The sequence below is a fragment of the Bos grunniens genome, chromosome 6 (assembly GCF_055505025.1).
Source record: "Bos grunniens cultivar Pamir isolate PY7600 chromosome 6, Bosgru_T2T1.0, whole genome shotgun sequence".
NCBI classification, from domain to species: Eukaryota; Metazoa; Chordata; class Mammalia; order Artiodactyla; family Bovidae; genus Bos; species Bos grunniens.
This window is the reverse complement of record NC_141170.1, coordinates 103,553,488-103,570,851: the sequence shown is the minus strand read 5'-3', so window position 1 is coordinate 103,570,851 and position 17,364 is coordinate 103,553,488. Positions and strand designations below refer to the sequence as shown.

The window sequence follows — 17,364 nt, the reverse complement described above, 5'->3', positions numbered from 1 at the left end:
TGCTTCCTGACCTGCATATAGATTTATCAAGAGGCAGGTCAGGTGGTCTGGTATTCCCATCTCTTTCAGAATTTTCCACAGTTTGTTGTGATCCACACAGTCAAATGTTTTGGCAAGGTCAATAAAGCAGAAATAGATGTTTTTCTGGAACTCTCTTGCTTTTTCCATGATCCAGCAGAGTTGTTGGCAATTTGATCTCTGGTTCCTCTGCCTTTTCTAAAACCAGCTTGAACATCGGGAAGTTCACGGTTCATGTACTGCTGAAGCCTGGCTTGAAGAATTTTGAGCATTACTTTACTAGCGTGTGAGATGAGTGCAATTGTGCAGTAGTTTGAGCATTCTTTGGCATTGCCTTTCTTTGGGATTGGAATGAAAACTGACTGTTTCCAGTACTGTGGCCACTGCTGAGTTTTCCAAATTTGCTGGCATATTGAGTGCAGCATTTTCATAGCATCACCTTTCAGGATTTGAAATAGCTCAACTGGAATTCCATCACCTCCACTAACTTTGTAGTGATGCTTTCTAAGGCCCAGTTGACTTCACATTCCAGGATATCTGGCTCTAGGTGAGCGATCACACCATCGTGATTATCTTGGTCGTGAAGATCTTTTTGGTACAGTTCTTCTGTGTATTCTTGCCACCTCTTCTTAATATCTTCTGCTTCTGTTAGGTCCATGCCATTTCTGTCCTTTATTGAGCCCATCTTTGCATGAAATGTTCCCTTGGTATCTCCAATTTGCTTGAAGAGATCTCTAGTCTTTCCCATTCTGTTGTTTTCCTCTATTTCTTTGCACTGATTGCTGAGGAAGGCTTTCTTATCTCTTCTTGCTATTTCTTCGAACTCTGCATACAGATGCTTATATCTTTCCTTTTTTCCTTTGCTTTTCTCTTCTCTTCTTTTCTCAGCTATTTGTAAGGCCTCCCCAGACAGCCATTTTGCTTTTTTGCATTTCTTTTCCACGGGGATGGTCTTGATCCCTGTCTCCTCTACAATGTCATGAACCTCCGTCCGTAGTTCATCAAGCACTCTATCAGATCTAGTCCCTTAAATCTATTTCTCACTTCCACTGTATAATCATAAGGGATTTGATTTAGGTCATAGCTGAATGGTCTAGTGGTTTTCCCTACTTTCTTCAATTTCAGTCTGAATTTGGCAATAAGGAGTTCATGATCTGAGCCACAGTCAGTCAGCTCCTGGTCTTGTTTTTGCTGACTGTATAGAGCTTCTCCATTTTTGGCTGCAAAGAATACAAACAGTCTGATTTCAATGTTGACCATCTGGTGATGTCCATGTGTAAAGTCTTCTCTTGTGTTGTTGGAAGAGGATGTTTGCTATGACCAGTGTGTTCTCTTGGGAAAACTCTATTAGCCTTTGCCCTGCTTCATTCCATATTCCAAGGCCAAATTTGCCTGTTACTCCAGGTGTTTCTTGACTTCCTACTTTTGCATTCCAGTCCCCTATAATGAAAAGGACATCTTTTTGGGGTGTTAGTTCTAAAAGGTCTTGTAGGTCTTCATATAACCGTTCAGCTTCTTCAGCATTACTGGTTGGGTCGTAGACTTGGATTGCTTCATATTCTTATGAAGTTGAGATGCAGCTGTCTGAATACACTTACACTTCAAATGTAGAACAAAGGTAAGATTTCCCCAAATCAGTAATTTTGCAACTAGTTAACATACTGGCTAACTATTAAGGTACCAAAATTACTGGATGTAGAACATGGCTCCAATTGTTTTAGCCTGTAAAAGATGTAACGAGAGAATTGCTAAGCCCCCTCCTCAGCCATCTTCTGATGGGGGCGGGGGGGGGGGGAACCTCTTGATACAGAATTATAAAATCTATAACTTTAATTAATATAGCTTTGCAATCAACACTTCAAGATAAATTGAAGATGTATTTCAATTTGAAGGAAATTTGACATTTCCCTCAGTTCATTTGACTGTTCAAGTAGCAAGAGAGGAAATCTGTACTCCAACTCACTACTATTTTGATAAAACATCAAAACTTTGATAAAACATCAAAACATTGAAAGTAGTATTTTTGAGAGGTTATCTGAAGAGTATATAGTCCATTTCATTTGTCTAGAAGTCTTAAAGTTTAACTTTGGATTAAGTCATATCAGTTAGCTGTATATTTGGACACTATTATCTTGGCTTTTTGTAGAATTGTTTTGAGAATTGATTTTTGAATTTAGCAAGTCCTGACCTCAGGAAGCAGTTTATGAGGATTAGTGGGGATGAAAGCCCAGTTAGAATGGGCTCAAGGAAGAAATTTTAGATGAGCCTAGACAACTCTGTTTTGTTTTGTTTTTGTCTTTTACTCTTATAAAATCTTGAACATAAATGAATACCTCTTAAGTATTTATCTAAAAGGTATCCCTAATAGTGGAATTGCTAGGTCTGATGGCATACACATTTAAAATCGGATAGTTTCTGCTAAATTCTTTAAACAAGCATGGATTACTCTTACGAGAAGTTTCAGTGAGTAGAAGGAGAGATCAGGAAAGAAAAATAGGGTTAAGAGACTGGGGGGTGGAATATTTTAATTTGGGGGGAAATAATAGCATGTTTCTCTGCTGATGCAAAGAATGTAGTAGATAAGGAAACACTGATAGTGTAAGAGAGAGAACACAGATTTATTTACTAGTACCATGCTTTGAGAAGTTGAACAAAGATGAGACCTAACACACTGGCCCTAACTAGGAGCTTAGCCATAATGGAAGAGAAGGTAGAGCATATGGGAATGAATGCTGGTATCTTATTCTAGTCTAAGGGAGCATCGTAATTTGTTTAACAATCTTAGAAACTGCCATAGGTTCTTCACCTTCAGAGCTCTGCAGTGAAAATCCTTTCATCCTGTATACCATGCAAGTATTTTTTTTTTTCATGCAAGTATTTTTATACAGCGTCTAAAGGATAAACCTCTAGAAATTGTATTGCTGGCTCAAAGGAAAAGCATATTTAAAATTATAAAATATGTTACCAAATTCCCATTTAAAACACTGTTCCAATCCACACTGCTACCACCATTGGTGAGAAGTCTATTTCCGAACCATCCCCTCATCAACAGTGAATTTTCAGTCTCTTTAATTTTGGTTGATCTGGTAGGCAAAAAAAAAAAGTTTTGACTTTGTATATTTGGAGATATTCCTTCTCTTTTTTTCAATTTCTGGGTGACTTTTAAAAACATCTTATTGAAACATACACATACCATTAAATTCACCCATTTAAAGTGTACAGTTATGATTTTCAAGGTTCATATGTGTTATGTATTAGAAGCATTCCTCTTCTGTAATATTTCCTTACAGGTATATACCATCTTTTAAAAATTCATTCATAATTTGATTTGTTTCATTTGATTATTATGAATAATGTTACTATAAACATTTGCATACAGCTTTTTGTGTGGATATTTGTTTTCATTTTTCTTGGGTATATATCTTGAAGTAAAATTGCTGGGTTTATAGTAACTCTAATATTTTGAAGAACTACCAAACTGTTTTCCAAAGCAGCTGCAGCATTTTAAATTCCTACTAGCAATGTATGAAGGTTCCAATTTCTTCATATCCTTGTCAACAGTTGTTATTGTCTATCTTTTTTATTATTGCCATTCTAGTGGGTGTGAGGTGGTATCTCACTGTGGTTTGAATGTGCATTTCACTAGTGGTTTATAATGTTGAGCATGTTTTCATGTACTTATTGGATATATGTCTATCTTTAGAGAAGTAGTTATGCAAATCTTTTGCCCATTTTTAATTGGGTAATCTTTTTATTGTGGAGTTGTAAGAGTTCTTTATATATTCTGCATTTTTGGTTTATTCATTCATTAAATTGTGTTTGCCTGTTTGAGGCCCCATGAACTGCAGCATGCCAGGCTTCCCTGTCCTTCACTATCTCCCAGAGTTTGCTCAAACTCATGTCCGTTGAGTTGGTGAGGCCATCAACCATCTTATCCTCTGTTGCCCGCTTCCTCTCCTGCCCTCAATCTTTCTCAGCATCAGGGTCTTTTCCAAAGAGTCAGCTCTTTGCATCAGGTAGCCAAATTATTGGAGCATCAGTATCAGCATCAGTCATTCCAGTGAATATTCAGGGTGATTTCCTTTAGGATTGACTGGTTTGAGCTCCTTGCTGTCTGAGGGACAGCAAGTCTTCTCCAGCACCACGATGCAAAAGCATCAATTCTTTGGTGCTCAGCCTTTTTTATGGTCCAACTCTCATATCCGTACATGACTACTGGAAAAACCATAGCTTTGAGTATATGGACCTTTGTTGGCAAAGTGATGCCTCTGCTTTTTAGTATGTTGTTTAGGTTTGTCAAAGGAGCAAGTGTCTTTTAGTTTCATTGCTGCAATCACCAGTGCACAGTGATTTTGGAGACCAAGAAAATAAAATCTGTCACTGTTTCCATTGTTTCCCCATCTATTTGCCCCATCCAGTGATGGGACTGGATGCCATGATCTTAGTTTTTTGAATGTTGAGTTTTAAACCAGCTTTTTTACTCTCCTCTTTCACCATCATGAGGCTGTTTAGCTACTCTGTGCCATTAGGGTAGTGTCATCTGCATATCTGAGGTCATTGATATTTCTCCTGGCAATTTTGATTCCAGCTTATGAGCCATCCAGCCTGGCATTTCTCATTATGTACTCTACATGGAAGTAGAATAAGCAATGTGACAATATACAGCTTTGGTGTACGCCTTTCCCAATTTTGAACCAACCCATTGTTCTATGTCTGGTTGTCACTGTTGCTTCTTGACCTGCATATGGATTTCTGGGGACAGGTAAGTGGATCTGAAATTCCCATCTCTAAAAATTTTCCAGAGTTTGTTGTGATCTACACAGTCAAAGGCTTTAGTGTAGTCAATAAAATAGTCGTGTTTTTTTTTTTTTTATTCCCTTGTTTTTTCTGTGATCCAGCAGATATTGGCAATTTGATCTCTGGTTCCTCTGCCTTTTCTAAATTCAGCTTGAACATCTGGAAGTTCTCAGTTGATGCTGCAGCCTAGCTTGAAAGATTTGAGCATAATCTTGCTAGCATGTGAAATGAGTGCAATTGTACAGTATTTTGAACATTCTTTGGTGTTGCCTTTCTTTGGGATTGGAATGAAAACTGACCTTTTCCAGTCCTGTGGCCACTGCTCAGTTTTCCAAATTTGTTGGTATATTGAGTGCAACCCTTTAAAGCATCATCTTTTTTTAAAAATTTAAATTCATTTATTTCAATTGGAGACTAATTACTTTACAATATTGTATTGGTTTTGCCATACATCAACATGCAGTTCTAATGAGGTGGATGAAACTGAAGCCTATTATACAGCATCATCTTTTAAGATTTGAAATAGCTAGGCTGGAATTCCACCACCTCCACTCATAGTAACGCTTCCTAAGGCCTGCTTGACTTCACACTCCAGGATGTTTGGCTCTAAGTCAGTGACCACACCATCATGGTTATCCAGATCATTAAGACCTTTTATGTGTAATTCTTTTGTGCATTCTCACCACGTCTTAACCTCTTCTGCTTGTGTTAGGTCCTTGCTGTTTTGTCCTTTATTGTGCCCATCTTTGCATGAAATGTTCCCTTGGTATCTCCAATTTTCATGAAGAGATCTCTGCTGCTGCTGCTCAGTCGCTTCTGTCGTGTCCAACTCTGTGCGACCCCATAGACGGCAGCCCACCAGGCTCCCCCATTCCTGGAAGTCTCCAGGCAAGAACACGGAGTGGGTTGCCATTTCCTTCTCCAATGCATGAAAGTGAAAAGTGAAAGTGAAGTCGCTCAGTCGTGTCCGACTCTTCGCTACCCCATGGACTGTAGCCCACCAGGCTCCTCCGTCCATGGGATTTTCCAGGCAACAGTACTGGAGTGGGGTGCCATTGCCTTCTCCGAAGAGATCTCTAGTTTTTCCCATTCTATTGTATCCCTCTATTTCTTTGCATTGTTCACTTAAGAAGGTTTTCTTATCTCTCCTTGCTGTTCTCTGGAACTCTGCATTCAGTTGGATATCTTTCCCTTACTCCTTTGCCTTCTGCTTCTCTTTTCTCAGCTGTTTGTAAGGCTTCCTCAGATAACCACTTTGTCTTCTTGCATTTCTTTTTCTTGGGGATGGTTTTGGTCACCACCTCCTATATAATTTACAAACCTCTGTCCATAATTCTTCAGGCAGTCTGCCTACCAGCTCTAATCCCTTAAATCTAATCATCTCCACTTATAATCATAATGGATTTGATTTAGGTCATACCTGAATGGTCTAGTGGTTTTCCCTAATTTCTTCAATTTAAACCTGAATTTTGCAATAAGGAGCTGATGGTCTGAGCCACAGTCAGCTCCTGGTCTTGTTTTTGCTGACTGTATAGAGGTTCTCTATTTTCAGCTGCAAAGAATATAATCAATCTAACTTCAGTATAAACCACCTGGTGATGTCCATGTGTAGAGTTATTTCTTGTGTTGTTATAAGAGGGACTTTGCTGTGACCAGTATGTTCTCTTGGCAAAACTTGTTAGCCTTTGCCCTTTTCCATTTTGTACTCCAAGGCCAAACTTGCCTTTTACTCCAGGTATCTCTTGTCTTCCTACTTTTGCATTCCAATCCCCTATGATGAAAAGGACATCATTTTTTGGTGTTAGTTCTAGAATGTGTTGTAGATTTTCATAGCACTGTTCAATTTCAGCTTCTTTGGCGTTAGTGGTTGGGACATAGACTTAGGTTACTGTGACTTCCCTTGGGAATTAACTGAGATCATTCTGTCATTTGTGAGATTGAACCTAAGTACTGCATTTCAGACTCTTTTGTGGATTATGAGGGCTGCTCCGTTTCTTCTAAGTGATTCTCACCCACGGTAGTAGATGTAATGGTCTTCTGAATTAAATTCACCCATTCGCATTCATTTTAATTCACTGATTCCTAAAATGTTGATGTTCACTCTTGCCATCTGCTTGACCATGTCCAATTTACTTTGATTCCGGGACCTAACATTCCAGGTTCTTATGCAGTATTGTTTTTCATACCAGTCCCTAATTAGGATTTTTGATTTACAAATATTTTCTTTGGTACTGTGGTTTGTCTTATAACTCTCTTGACTGTATCATTTGCAGCAATAAAGTTTTTGATTTTGATATAGACTAATTTATCTATTGTTTTCTTTTGTTTTTTATGCTTTTGGTATCATGACTAAGAAATCATTGCCTAATCCAAGATCACAAAGATTTACTTGCATGTTTTTTGTTTTGTTTTGTTCTTTTGTAGTTTTAGCTTTTAGGTTTATGATGTATTTTGAGTTAATTTTTGTGTTTGATGTAAGAAAGTGTTCCAACTTCATTTTATTTGCGTGTGGATATCCAGTTATCCTAGCACCATTTATTGAAAAGAGTCTTTATACATTATTATTGTCTTGTGAAGAATCAAGTGACCATATATGTAAGTATTTATTTCTGGACTCTCAATTCTATTCCATTGACCTATATGTCTCTCCTTATGGCAGTATCATATTCTACTGATTATTGTAGTTGAGTAGTAAGTTTTAAATTTGAGATATGTGAGTTCTACAACCTGTTCTTACTTTGAAGATTCTTCTGTTTATTCTGTGTTCATTTCAATATGAATTTTATGATCAGGTTTTCAGTTTCTGCAAAAAAGCAAGGTGACATTTTTAGGGATTATGTTGAATCTGTAGATTTGGGGAGTATTGCCATTTTCACAATATTATGTCTTCCAATCTATGAACCTGAGATGTCCTTCCATGTATTTAGATCTTTAATTTTTTTAAACAATATTTCCTAGTTTTAAGTCTACAAGTCTTGGACTTCTTTTGTTAAATTTGTTGCTTAGTATTTTACCCTTTTAGATGGTCTTGGAATGTAACTAATTTTATTTTCTTATTTTTCATTGCTAGTGTATTGAAATGCAATTAATTTGTGTCCTGCAACTTTGCTGAATTCATTTAGGTAATCGTCTATATGTGTGTGCATATATTCTTTAGGATATTCTATGTGCAAAATCATGTCCTCTGATAATAAAGATCATTTTCTTTTTTCTAATTTGGATATCTTTTAAAAAATAATTTTAAAATTTTATTTATTTTTGGCTGTGCTGGGTCTTCATTGCTGCGTGGACTTTTCTTTAGTTGCAGTGAGCAGGGGCTACTCTCTAGTTGTGGCGAGCAGGCTTCTCATTGCCGTGGCTTCTCTTGGTGAGGAGCATGGGCTCTAGTGTTCACGGGCTTCAGTAGTTGTAGCTGCCAAGTTCTAGAGCACAGGCTCAGTAGTTGTGGCCTTCTGGCTTCGTTGCTCTATGGCATGTGAAATCTTCCTGAATCAGGGAGGGAACTCGTGATTCCTGCAGTGAGCTACCAGGGAAGCCCTGGATGTCTTTTATTTCCTTTCCTTTCCTAATTTCCTTTGCAAGAGTTCCACTCCAGTGTTAAGTTGCAAGCAAGCACATCCTTGTCTTGCTACTGATCTAAGGGCAAAGCATTCAGTCTTTCACCTGTATGTGTGATGTTAGCTGTTGGTGTTTCATAGATGCTGTTTTCAGGTTGAAGAAGTTCCCTTCTATTCCTAGCTTGTTGAAGGTTTTATCATGAAAGGGTTCTGGATTTTTTCAAATGTTTCTTCTGCACCATGGGATTGATCATGTGGGTTTTGTCCTTATTCCATCAATATAGTACATCACATTGATTGATTTTCGTATGTCAAAACAATCTTACATTCTTGGATAAATTCCACTTGGCACTTGTCCATGGTCTTTAATCGTTTTTCTTTGTTGCCAGATTTGGTTTGTTAGTAAAAGTATTTTGTTGAGAGTCTTTGTGCATATATTAAAAAAGGATATTGATCTGTAGTTTGGGGGATTTTTTTCTTGTGATGTCTTTGCCTGGTTTTGGTATCATTGTGTTAATGACCTCGTAGAATTGAGAAGTGTTCCCTCCTTGTCTATTTTTTGCAAGTTTGTGAAGGATTGGTGCTAATTTTTCTTTAAATATTTGGTAAAATTCATGAAGGAAGCCATCTGGTCCTGGGCTTTTCTTTGTGGCAAGTTTTTGTTTTTAAGATTGTCTGTTTCTTCTTGAGTCAGTTTGATAGTTTGTGTTTTTCTAGGAATTTGTTCATTTAATCTAAGTTATCTGATTTGTTGGTGTATGGCTATGCATAGAGTTCTCTTTAATTCTTCTTATCTCTGTAAATTTGATAGTGATGCCTCCTCTTTCATTCCTAATTTCAGTAATTTAAGTTTTCTCACTTTGTTCTTGATTATACTAGCTAAAGGTTTGTCTGGGGTTTTTTTGTTCTTTTCAAAGAACTGATTTTTGGTTTTATTGTTTTCCTCCTGAAATTCAGGCAAACAGAACAGCCTCTATCTGGAACATTGCTGGATCTAGTGGCAGAAGAAAAATGGAGAATGTGGCAAACCATGTGCTGACTCTGCACATTTCAGCCTGAGATTGACACACATCAATTTCATCAATATTTGACCAGCCAAAGTAAGTCACATACCTATGCTGAACTATCTCACAATGGGGTAAGATAATGGAATCTCTTCAGGGATTTCTACTTTAATATGTGGGTATGTATGTTGATTCTGGTGATAAACTAGGTTCAAGTCATGGCTCATGCCAGACACTAACTTTTTGGCCTTGGGCAAGTTGTGTGACTTCTCTGTCTGTTTCTCCATCTGTAAAATGGGGATATTAACAGTACCGACCTCATGGGTTTTTGTAAAGTTCAAATATAGAAATTGATGTATGTGGAGTACTTGTGTTTAGAATAGGGCTTGGTATTGGAAAGGAACTTGTTATTATTGTTACTGTCACTATTATTTAGCAGTTTTGGAAGTTTCATTGGTTATTCTACTCTTCTTCCTCTGTTCCCTGCTTATTCTCCCTTTGAGAATTACCATTTGAGATTTCTCTTCCCACCTTGTATTTATCTATTTTTGGAATAACACTTTATCTACATGAAGGGTAAACTGTAGGAGTAACATTGCCTTCAACCTAGCTGTGTATCTCTGCTCCCCAGAACTTCCCTGCTTGCTACTTATATGTCCTAGTTTATTATATAAGCTCCTAGTTTACACTTGTATGGGTGCACAGCAGTGATCTGCAATATAGGAATAAACTGCCTAGAAGGAGGCAATAATTATTACTGGCCCTGCTTCTTGCTACATGACTTTGCTGATCATTTCTTCCTGTTAATTCTTTAAAGTTGATGGTTTATTGTGGTTTAATTTTGGATACAACATACTAAAATTTTTCCCTGTAAAAATCATGACAAAATCAAAAAAGCACAGTAGCAAACTCTTCTTGGCATAGATCTATCTATTGGTTATCAGCCTTTAAAAACCAGACATTGTTTGTGAAGGGCCTGATTGGCTACTGGAGTTATAACGAAGTGTGCACAGTTCTTTTTCATATGGGGTAAATAGAACTAAACAATTCATTCTCAGTTTTAATGCTTAGAGTGGAATGAGGCAGAATGACTTATAGGCAAGTTGGGAATCTGTTTCATGTACCATCTCCTTCAAATTTTTTAAAGAATTTATTGCATAAAGCAGAAGGATAAAACATCCCACTTCCTTATTTATCCACTTGGAACAATACATAGACTTCAAGTGCTGGTTTTGATTGTGGTCAATTTGAAGTTAGGGTGTTAATCCCCATGAGGGTAGTGGGATTTTTTTGTTGTTGTTGTTCCTGATGATTTATGATGTTAATGTGGTTTTCTTCTGAAGTAATTTAAAACAATAATTTAAAAGTTTTAGCCTGAAAATATCGTGTTTTTTTGTCTTCCCCCTCCTCCCCCCAGTCTACATTTGACTTTGACAGTTTAGCTATGTGGATTGAGAAGTAAAAATTAAGAGACAGCAATAGGAAAGTTTACAAAGTTTGAGAGTCCTTGATTAGGGAATATTTTTTATGTAAAGTCAAAGCTAGGGTTTTGATTGTTTCCATATGTTTCAATTATCATCAAACCAATCTTAAATTATACTTCTGAAGGTTCCAAATAAATTTAGATTTTCTAGATATAGCAGATTGGAACATACTAATTTACTACCTTTTCTGTCTATTGGACTTGTGTTGTGGATCTACTAGGCATCAAGTGCCATGTTAAACATGTTCTTGCCACCAGCTCCTACAAAATTGATGTCTTTAGTCAAATCACGAATATAAATTTGATCAGTGCTATTCTGTATGCTCAACATTCAGAAAACGAAGATCATGGCATCCGGCCCCACCATTTCATGGGAAATACATGGGGAAACAGTGGAAACAGTGTCAGACTTTATTTTTCTGGGCTCCAAAATCACTGCAGATGGTGACTGCAGCCATGAAATTAAAAGACGCTTACTCCTTGGAAGGAAAGTTATGACCAACCTAGATAGCATATTCAAAAGCAGAGACATTACTTTGCCAACAAAGGTTCGTCTAGTCAAGGCTATGGTTTTTCCTGTGGTCATGTGAGAGTTGGACTGTGAAGAAGGCTGAGTGCCGAAGAATTGATGCTTTTGAACTGTGGTGTTGGAGAAGACTCTTGAGAGTCCCTTGGACTGCAAGGAGATCCAACCAGTCCATTCTGAAGGAGATCAGCCCTGGGATTTCTTTGGAAGGAATGATGCTAAAGCTGAAACTCCAGTACTTTGGCCACCTCATGCGAAGAGTTGACTCATTGGAAAAGACTCTGATGCTGGGAGGGACTGGGGGCAAGAGGAGAAGGGGACAACAGAGGATGAGATGGCTGGATGGCATCACTGACTTGATGGACGTGGGTCTGAGTGAACTCCGGGAGTTGGTGATGGACAGGAAGGCCTGGCGTGCTGTGATTCATGGGGTCACAGAGTCAGACACGACTGAGCGACTGATCTAATCTGATCTGATCTGATTCTGTATGAATTGGTGATGGACAAGGAGGCCTGGAGTGTTCCTGTCCATGGGGTCGCAAAGAGTCGGACACGACTGAGCGACTGAAGTGAACTGAACTGATTCTGTATGGATTAGGATATAAGGGTTTACACATTAAAGTTATATCTAAGAAGATATATCCTCAGATATGCAGAGTCATGTTGGAAACATCCATGGGTTTCCTTATATTCACACTTAAGGATTGCTAGGTAAGATCAAAGCTAAGTTCTAATTCCATTTAGTTTTATGGAATGATCACCCTTCTCTGTTTCCTAATAAGTTTCCAATTATTTAGCCCTTTTCCTCTAAAATCCATGTAGGATTTAAGCAGTATCTTCCCCTTAATGTCATAGCTTATTTGAAGGAACTTTGTAGGGAATGGAGCAGGATGACAAAAAACTAAGCATGAAAAAGACTTGGTTCTTGAATCTTATTGCCTCCTGCTAAAGTATTTGACATGCTGAGATTCATGAGGTTGCAAAGAGCCGGACACAACTGAGCGACAGAACTGAACTGAAAGTATTTGGGGAGTGCTACAGTCATTATTCAAGAGTAAAGGAACACTGGAAAACAATGCATTTTTTCAAGGTAATCATTCAGATTTATTTTAAAAAGGAGAGGAAAATTCTTTTGTTGATTTTATAACAAAGGTAAGAGTCAGGTATTTCTTTGGTTAATTCATGCAGTCCTCGAGTAAAATTTAACCCCAGGTTACTTTGATAGGATTTAAAAGAGTAAAACATATGTGAATACAATGATGTTAGATCTGTGTAATTCTGAATAATAAAATAAAGATTAAGATGGTAATATTGGTCCCTCAGTACTGGTATTTAAACTTTAAAAATCATTCAAGACAGAAGATTAAGTGGTGCTTCTTTGGTACTAAAAATATAAAGCTAAGACCAAATTGTTCTATTTTCACAGATTTAGGATACAAAGAATGATATTTAAAGACCTTAAAATGGCTATTAAATTATCTTCAGTTTGTAAAGAATCTCCTATGAAGTATGCTTAGAAGAAATCCCTGAGTACATTAACTACTCCATTAGTATCTTCCTTCATAAACAAAATGGGACAATCTAAAAGCTTGGCAAGACATATAAACACAGTACTTGGTGAAAGCAGTATCTATATATAAAACTCCCTCCATAGTGCTTGTAAATTAGGCCACCAAATATTTAACAGAGAAACAATAGAGTCACAAAATTAAAATATGATATTTGGACACATTAACCATTCAAATCAAGAAACCAGTTTCTTATGGTGTCCCTGTTTTGTTTTAGCCACTCGATATTGTTTTTCACTGTTTCCAGTACTTGCTCCCTAGGTTTTTGTCCCGCTCCAGCGTCAGGATATCTTTCGAAAAAGCTCTTGATCTATAAAAGAGAAAGCAATAATTAAGAAAGTAATTTTAAGCCCACGTATTCTTCAGGGATTTTATTTACATGCTGGGTTTGTTTCCTTCTTTGCTGGAAATTCAGTATCACTGAACAACATTAAGATACATCTTCTGATGCATCATTCAGATTGAGCCCATCTCTCAGATTGGTAGTCATTACCCATGGCTTTGGATGCCTGGCAGCATGTGCCGCAAAAGAGGCCCTGCTGTACTGGGGAAGGAGAGCAGCACAGTGGTGGCTGGCATGCTCTCTTTGCTTTTGCAAGTTTCTCAGTTTTCTGCACGTTCTCCCAAGGTGTTTCCTGGGAAGTCTGTACTGTGGAATGATGGCTTTATTAGCCTTTTGTTCCAAGAGTCTGGAGTGTTTTATATACTTTCAGTTCACTCACTGAGGGCTCATCAAAAAATCTCTATTAAATTTGGTTTGTTTTCCCTCTTCCCTCCAAAACCCTCTCCCAAACTTAACCATAGTAGTATCTGCTATTTACAAAAATAAGAATTATTTTGTTTTACAGAAGGATGTAACATTCCAATATCTTAAACAGATACTGAAAATTCGTACAATCTCTGTCTAACGTTAATGAACATGCCCTTACCCCTCCACCCCACAGGAATTGAGGTATCCGAAATCTGAAAGATTTGGGCTTAGTTTTGAAATTCCAAAACTATGAGTTCTGAAAGGAATCAAATCTTGACCAGCTTATCCCAGGATTACACTTACCTGGAAAGGGGAGATGGACTGCTCATGGCTTGCTGAACTGTATGGTCTCAAGGACTATGAGCCTAAGCCTCCCCAGGCTTCACCTTTCTCAACTTTTAAACTTTATCTCTTGGTTATTTGAAATTTTTTTAGTTTAGAAAAAAATAGATGTACATTTAATTATATATAAGAATTATTACTTTTTCCCAGTCTTCTGGGATCTGAATAGAGAAAATATCATTTCTACTTGAAAAAAAATTAATTCTGTTCCTTCCCTGACAAGTATAGAGGAATTTATCTTCCTACCTGCCAGAGTTGTAGTTCAGTGTTGAATGGCTCTGCTATAGTGACAATCCGGCCAAGGTTTCTGTTATTGAGTGTATACCTGAAGAGAAATTTAGGGGAGGAGAAGGCTACATAAGTTCTCAGAACTTTAAATCTTTCCTCTAGATGCAGACATGTCCTTTTTATTTTGAGAGTTTTTTTAAAGTAATTTTCAAAGTACAGTAAGTATAAAACAGTAAGTAAACATATTTAATTTAAAATAATTCTATTCAGGAGAAATTCGCAGCAACTTCTTCACTTTTTTTTTTTGTAGACAGATCCACACCACTTTCCCAGAAATAGTAGGCTGGTTGTTATATTCCCCAAATCTGTTCTCCTTTTTCCTACACACATGAGAACCGTAGTCAGATTACTTGTCTCAGCCTTCCTCCTAGCTAGGTGCAAACAGGTGATCCGGTTCTCATCAATGGAACATAAACAGAAGTGGTAGGTGCAACTTCCATCTTCTTGTTAGGGAAGTAAAGGAAAATTGCTTGCCTTCGATCTTCTTTTTTTCCTTCCCCTTCTTCCAGATTTCAACTACACAGAATAAGGCCTTAGGCTTCATGGAGCACAACCACCCTAACACCTTGGAATGCTCACTTCAGGAGACCGATCCAAATGAGAAATAATTACTTATGTCTTTTAAGCTGCTGTATTTCTGTGTTTCTGTTACAGCAGAATAGCTCTGTCACCTTTATCTTAACTAATAATCGATGTGTCTTCCTACAGATACAGAAATTTGAATATAGGCTATTTATTCTGCTTCCATAAAGCTTTATTGGCTACTTGCATATTTGGCATTATGATCTATATCAGCCTGCTAAGCAAAGACATTTGAAGCTAAGTGCAAAGATAGCACTTTAGCGATTATATTCTATTCCTATACCTTTTGCATTTTTCTCTCTTAAAAAGTAAGAATCACAAGTATCCTTACAAACCAAAATGCAAATGACAGTGATACAGGTAAAATTTCATCCCAGTTAATCACAGTGTAAAAAAAAAATCACAAGAATTATCTATAAACCTTGAATGTTTGGAATGTTGGGAAAGGATACAGGCAATATATCAACATATAAAGAATTAAACAGGAGGAGAAATTTTACATTTAAAAAGTATCACATAAAGAGCAGAAATCATGAAGATAAAAACTAATAGTTTGTCACATACACATTAAAAAATTTATGTGAAAGGAAGCCTGCCATAAAATTAAAAGTAAAAATTTATTATTTTGTTGTTAAAAGAGCAAATATTTTGACTATATTAAAGAGCCCTTTCAGATTGGTGAAAGTCACTCAGTCGTGTCTGACTCTTTGTGACCCCATGGACTATACAGTCCATGGAATTCTCCAGGCCAGAATACTGGAGTGGGTAGTCATTCCCTTCTCCAGGGGCTCTTCCCAACCCAGGGATCAAACCCAGGTCTCCCTCATTGCAGGTGGATTCTTTACCAACTGAGGCACGAGGGAAGCCCTTTCAGATTGGTAATAGGGAGAAATATGCCAACATGAAATTAGCAAAGGAATGAATCATCAGTTTGCAAAAGAAATGTAAAGAGAAAATGTACCCAATGGAAATAGATGAAATGTTCTAATGATTATCCACAATTTTGGTATCCTAGGTCCAGTGATCACTCTTATCACATACACCACTGAATTTAAATCCATTATGTCTTTTGTCTTTATTTTCTTAGAAGTCTAAGGCAAACAATTTCCCTTTACTTATGCTTTTGAACTGTGGTGTTGGAGAAGACTCTTGAGAGTCCCTTGGACTGCAAGGAGATCCAACCAGTCCATTCTGAAGGAGATCAGCCCTGGGATTTCTTTGGAAGGAATGATGCTAAAAGCTGAAACTCCAGTACTTTGGCCACCTTATGCGAAGAGTTGACTCATTGGAAAAGACTCTGATGCTGGGAGGGATTGGGGGCAGGAGGAGAAGGGGACGACAGAGGATGAGAAGGCTGGATGGCATCACTGACTCGATGGACTTGAGTCTGAGTGAACTCCAGGAGTTAGTGATGGACAGGGAGGCCTGGTGTGCTGTGATTCATGGCGTTGCAAATAGTCGAACACGACTGAGTAACTGAACTGAACTGAATATCATGAGTCATTATCCAAAATGTAAGACTCAGGCATGACACTGCACCTGTCATATATGTACCTCCTTGCCCCTGACTTGGCCTTCTAGCGTCACCCAACCTCTCAAACCCTTCACCTAGCCCTTTGGAACTACCCCTTTACAGGGAATACCACTACTCATTTGGAGAATGTTTCTTTTCCTGTATCCTCCATAGCACCAGGTCAGAAAAGGAATTGGTGTGATCATGCTCCCTGTTATGGATTACAAACCATTATTCCTTCACTCTTTAAGACCCTCTGCTTCTTCAGGTTATTCCCCTTCATCTCATTTATGATACACTTTGGCATCTGACTCCTAGTTGTCTTTTCTACTCCAGGTTATGACTTCAAGGTCCACTTAGATGAAGATAAAACAGCTTACCTCCTTAGTTTCTTGACCTCCTGATTTCCAATGCTATTTTCTCCACTCAACTCCAGCCACCAATTTCCATCATCACACTTTGTGATCATCCATAAGTACTCTACCTCTAAAATCATTAATTTATGTATGCTCCATGACATAATTTACCCTCATTCTTTGACTTTATCTGGATTTCTGTTCCATTGAGCATCTCTATCCCTACTTTCTTCAGGATCATCAGCTTTTCCTTTGCTTTCACTTTTTTCCTAAAATAGTTTAAATTCCATGATATACCATTTTCAATAACATTTTCACCTAAGCCCTAAGCTTCCTTATAGTTCAGTAATGTGTGTATATATGTGTATATATATACACATACACACACACACACACATACCTGAACTCACTGTTCTTCTGAAAACTTTATCTTTTCTAGAAATCTAGACATTTTATTTTTGTCACCTCACTTGCCTCCCATTATTAATCTCAGTCAGTTCAGTGGATCAGTTGTGTCCAACTCTTTGCGACCTCATGGACTGCAGCATGCCAGGCTTCCCTGTCCATCACCAACTCCCG

At 37.7% G+C, this 17,364-nt stretch overlaps 1 protein-coding gene and 1 long non-coding RNA gene across 15 annotated transcripts in view; one reads left to right on the top strand and one right to left on the bottom strand.

The window, feature by feature from the left end:
- Positions 1–17,364, top strand: part of LOC147371137 (uncharacterized) — a 125,468-nt gene that overhangs the window by 21,808 nt on the left and 86,296 nt on the right. For 11 of the 14 annotated variants that reach the window (XR_015165869.1, XR_015165861.1, XR_015165855.1 and 8 more), the window contains one exon: positions 9,330–9,472. This is a non-coding gene — a long non-coding RNA (uncharacterized LOC147371137). Of the gene's footprint in view, positions 1–9,329; positions 9,511–17,364 lie in introns of those variants that run through there. The other 3 variants (XR_015165868.1, XR_015165856.1, XR_015165860.1) reach the window with 2 other exon arrangements.
- The window catches only part of ENPEP (glutamyl aminopeptidase), an 81,489-nt gene continuing 76,590 nt past the window's right edge, over positions 12,466–17,364 (bottom strand). The window contains exons 19-20 of the mRNA XM_086407053.1: positions 14,293–14,371; positions 12,466–13,263 (exon numbers count right to left, since the gene is read on the bottom strand). Of these exons, the coding sequence (XP_086263179.1) occupies positions 13,117–13,263; positions 14,293–14,371 (226 nt within the window). The 3' untranslated portion in view covers positions 12,466–13,116. The remainder of the gene's footprint in view (positions 13,264–14,292; positions 14,372–17,364) is intronic.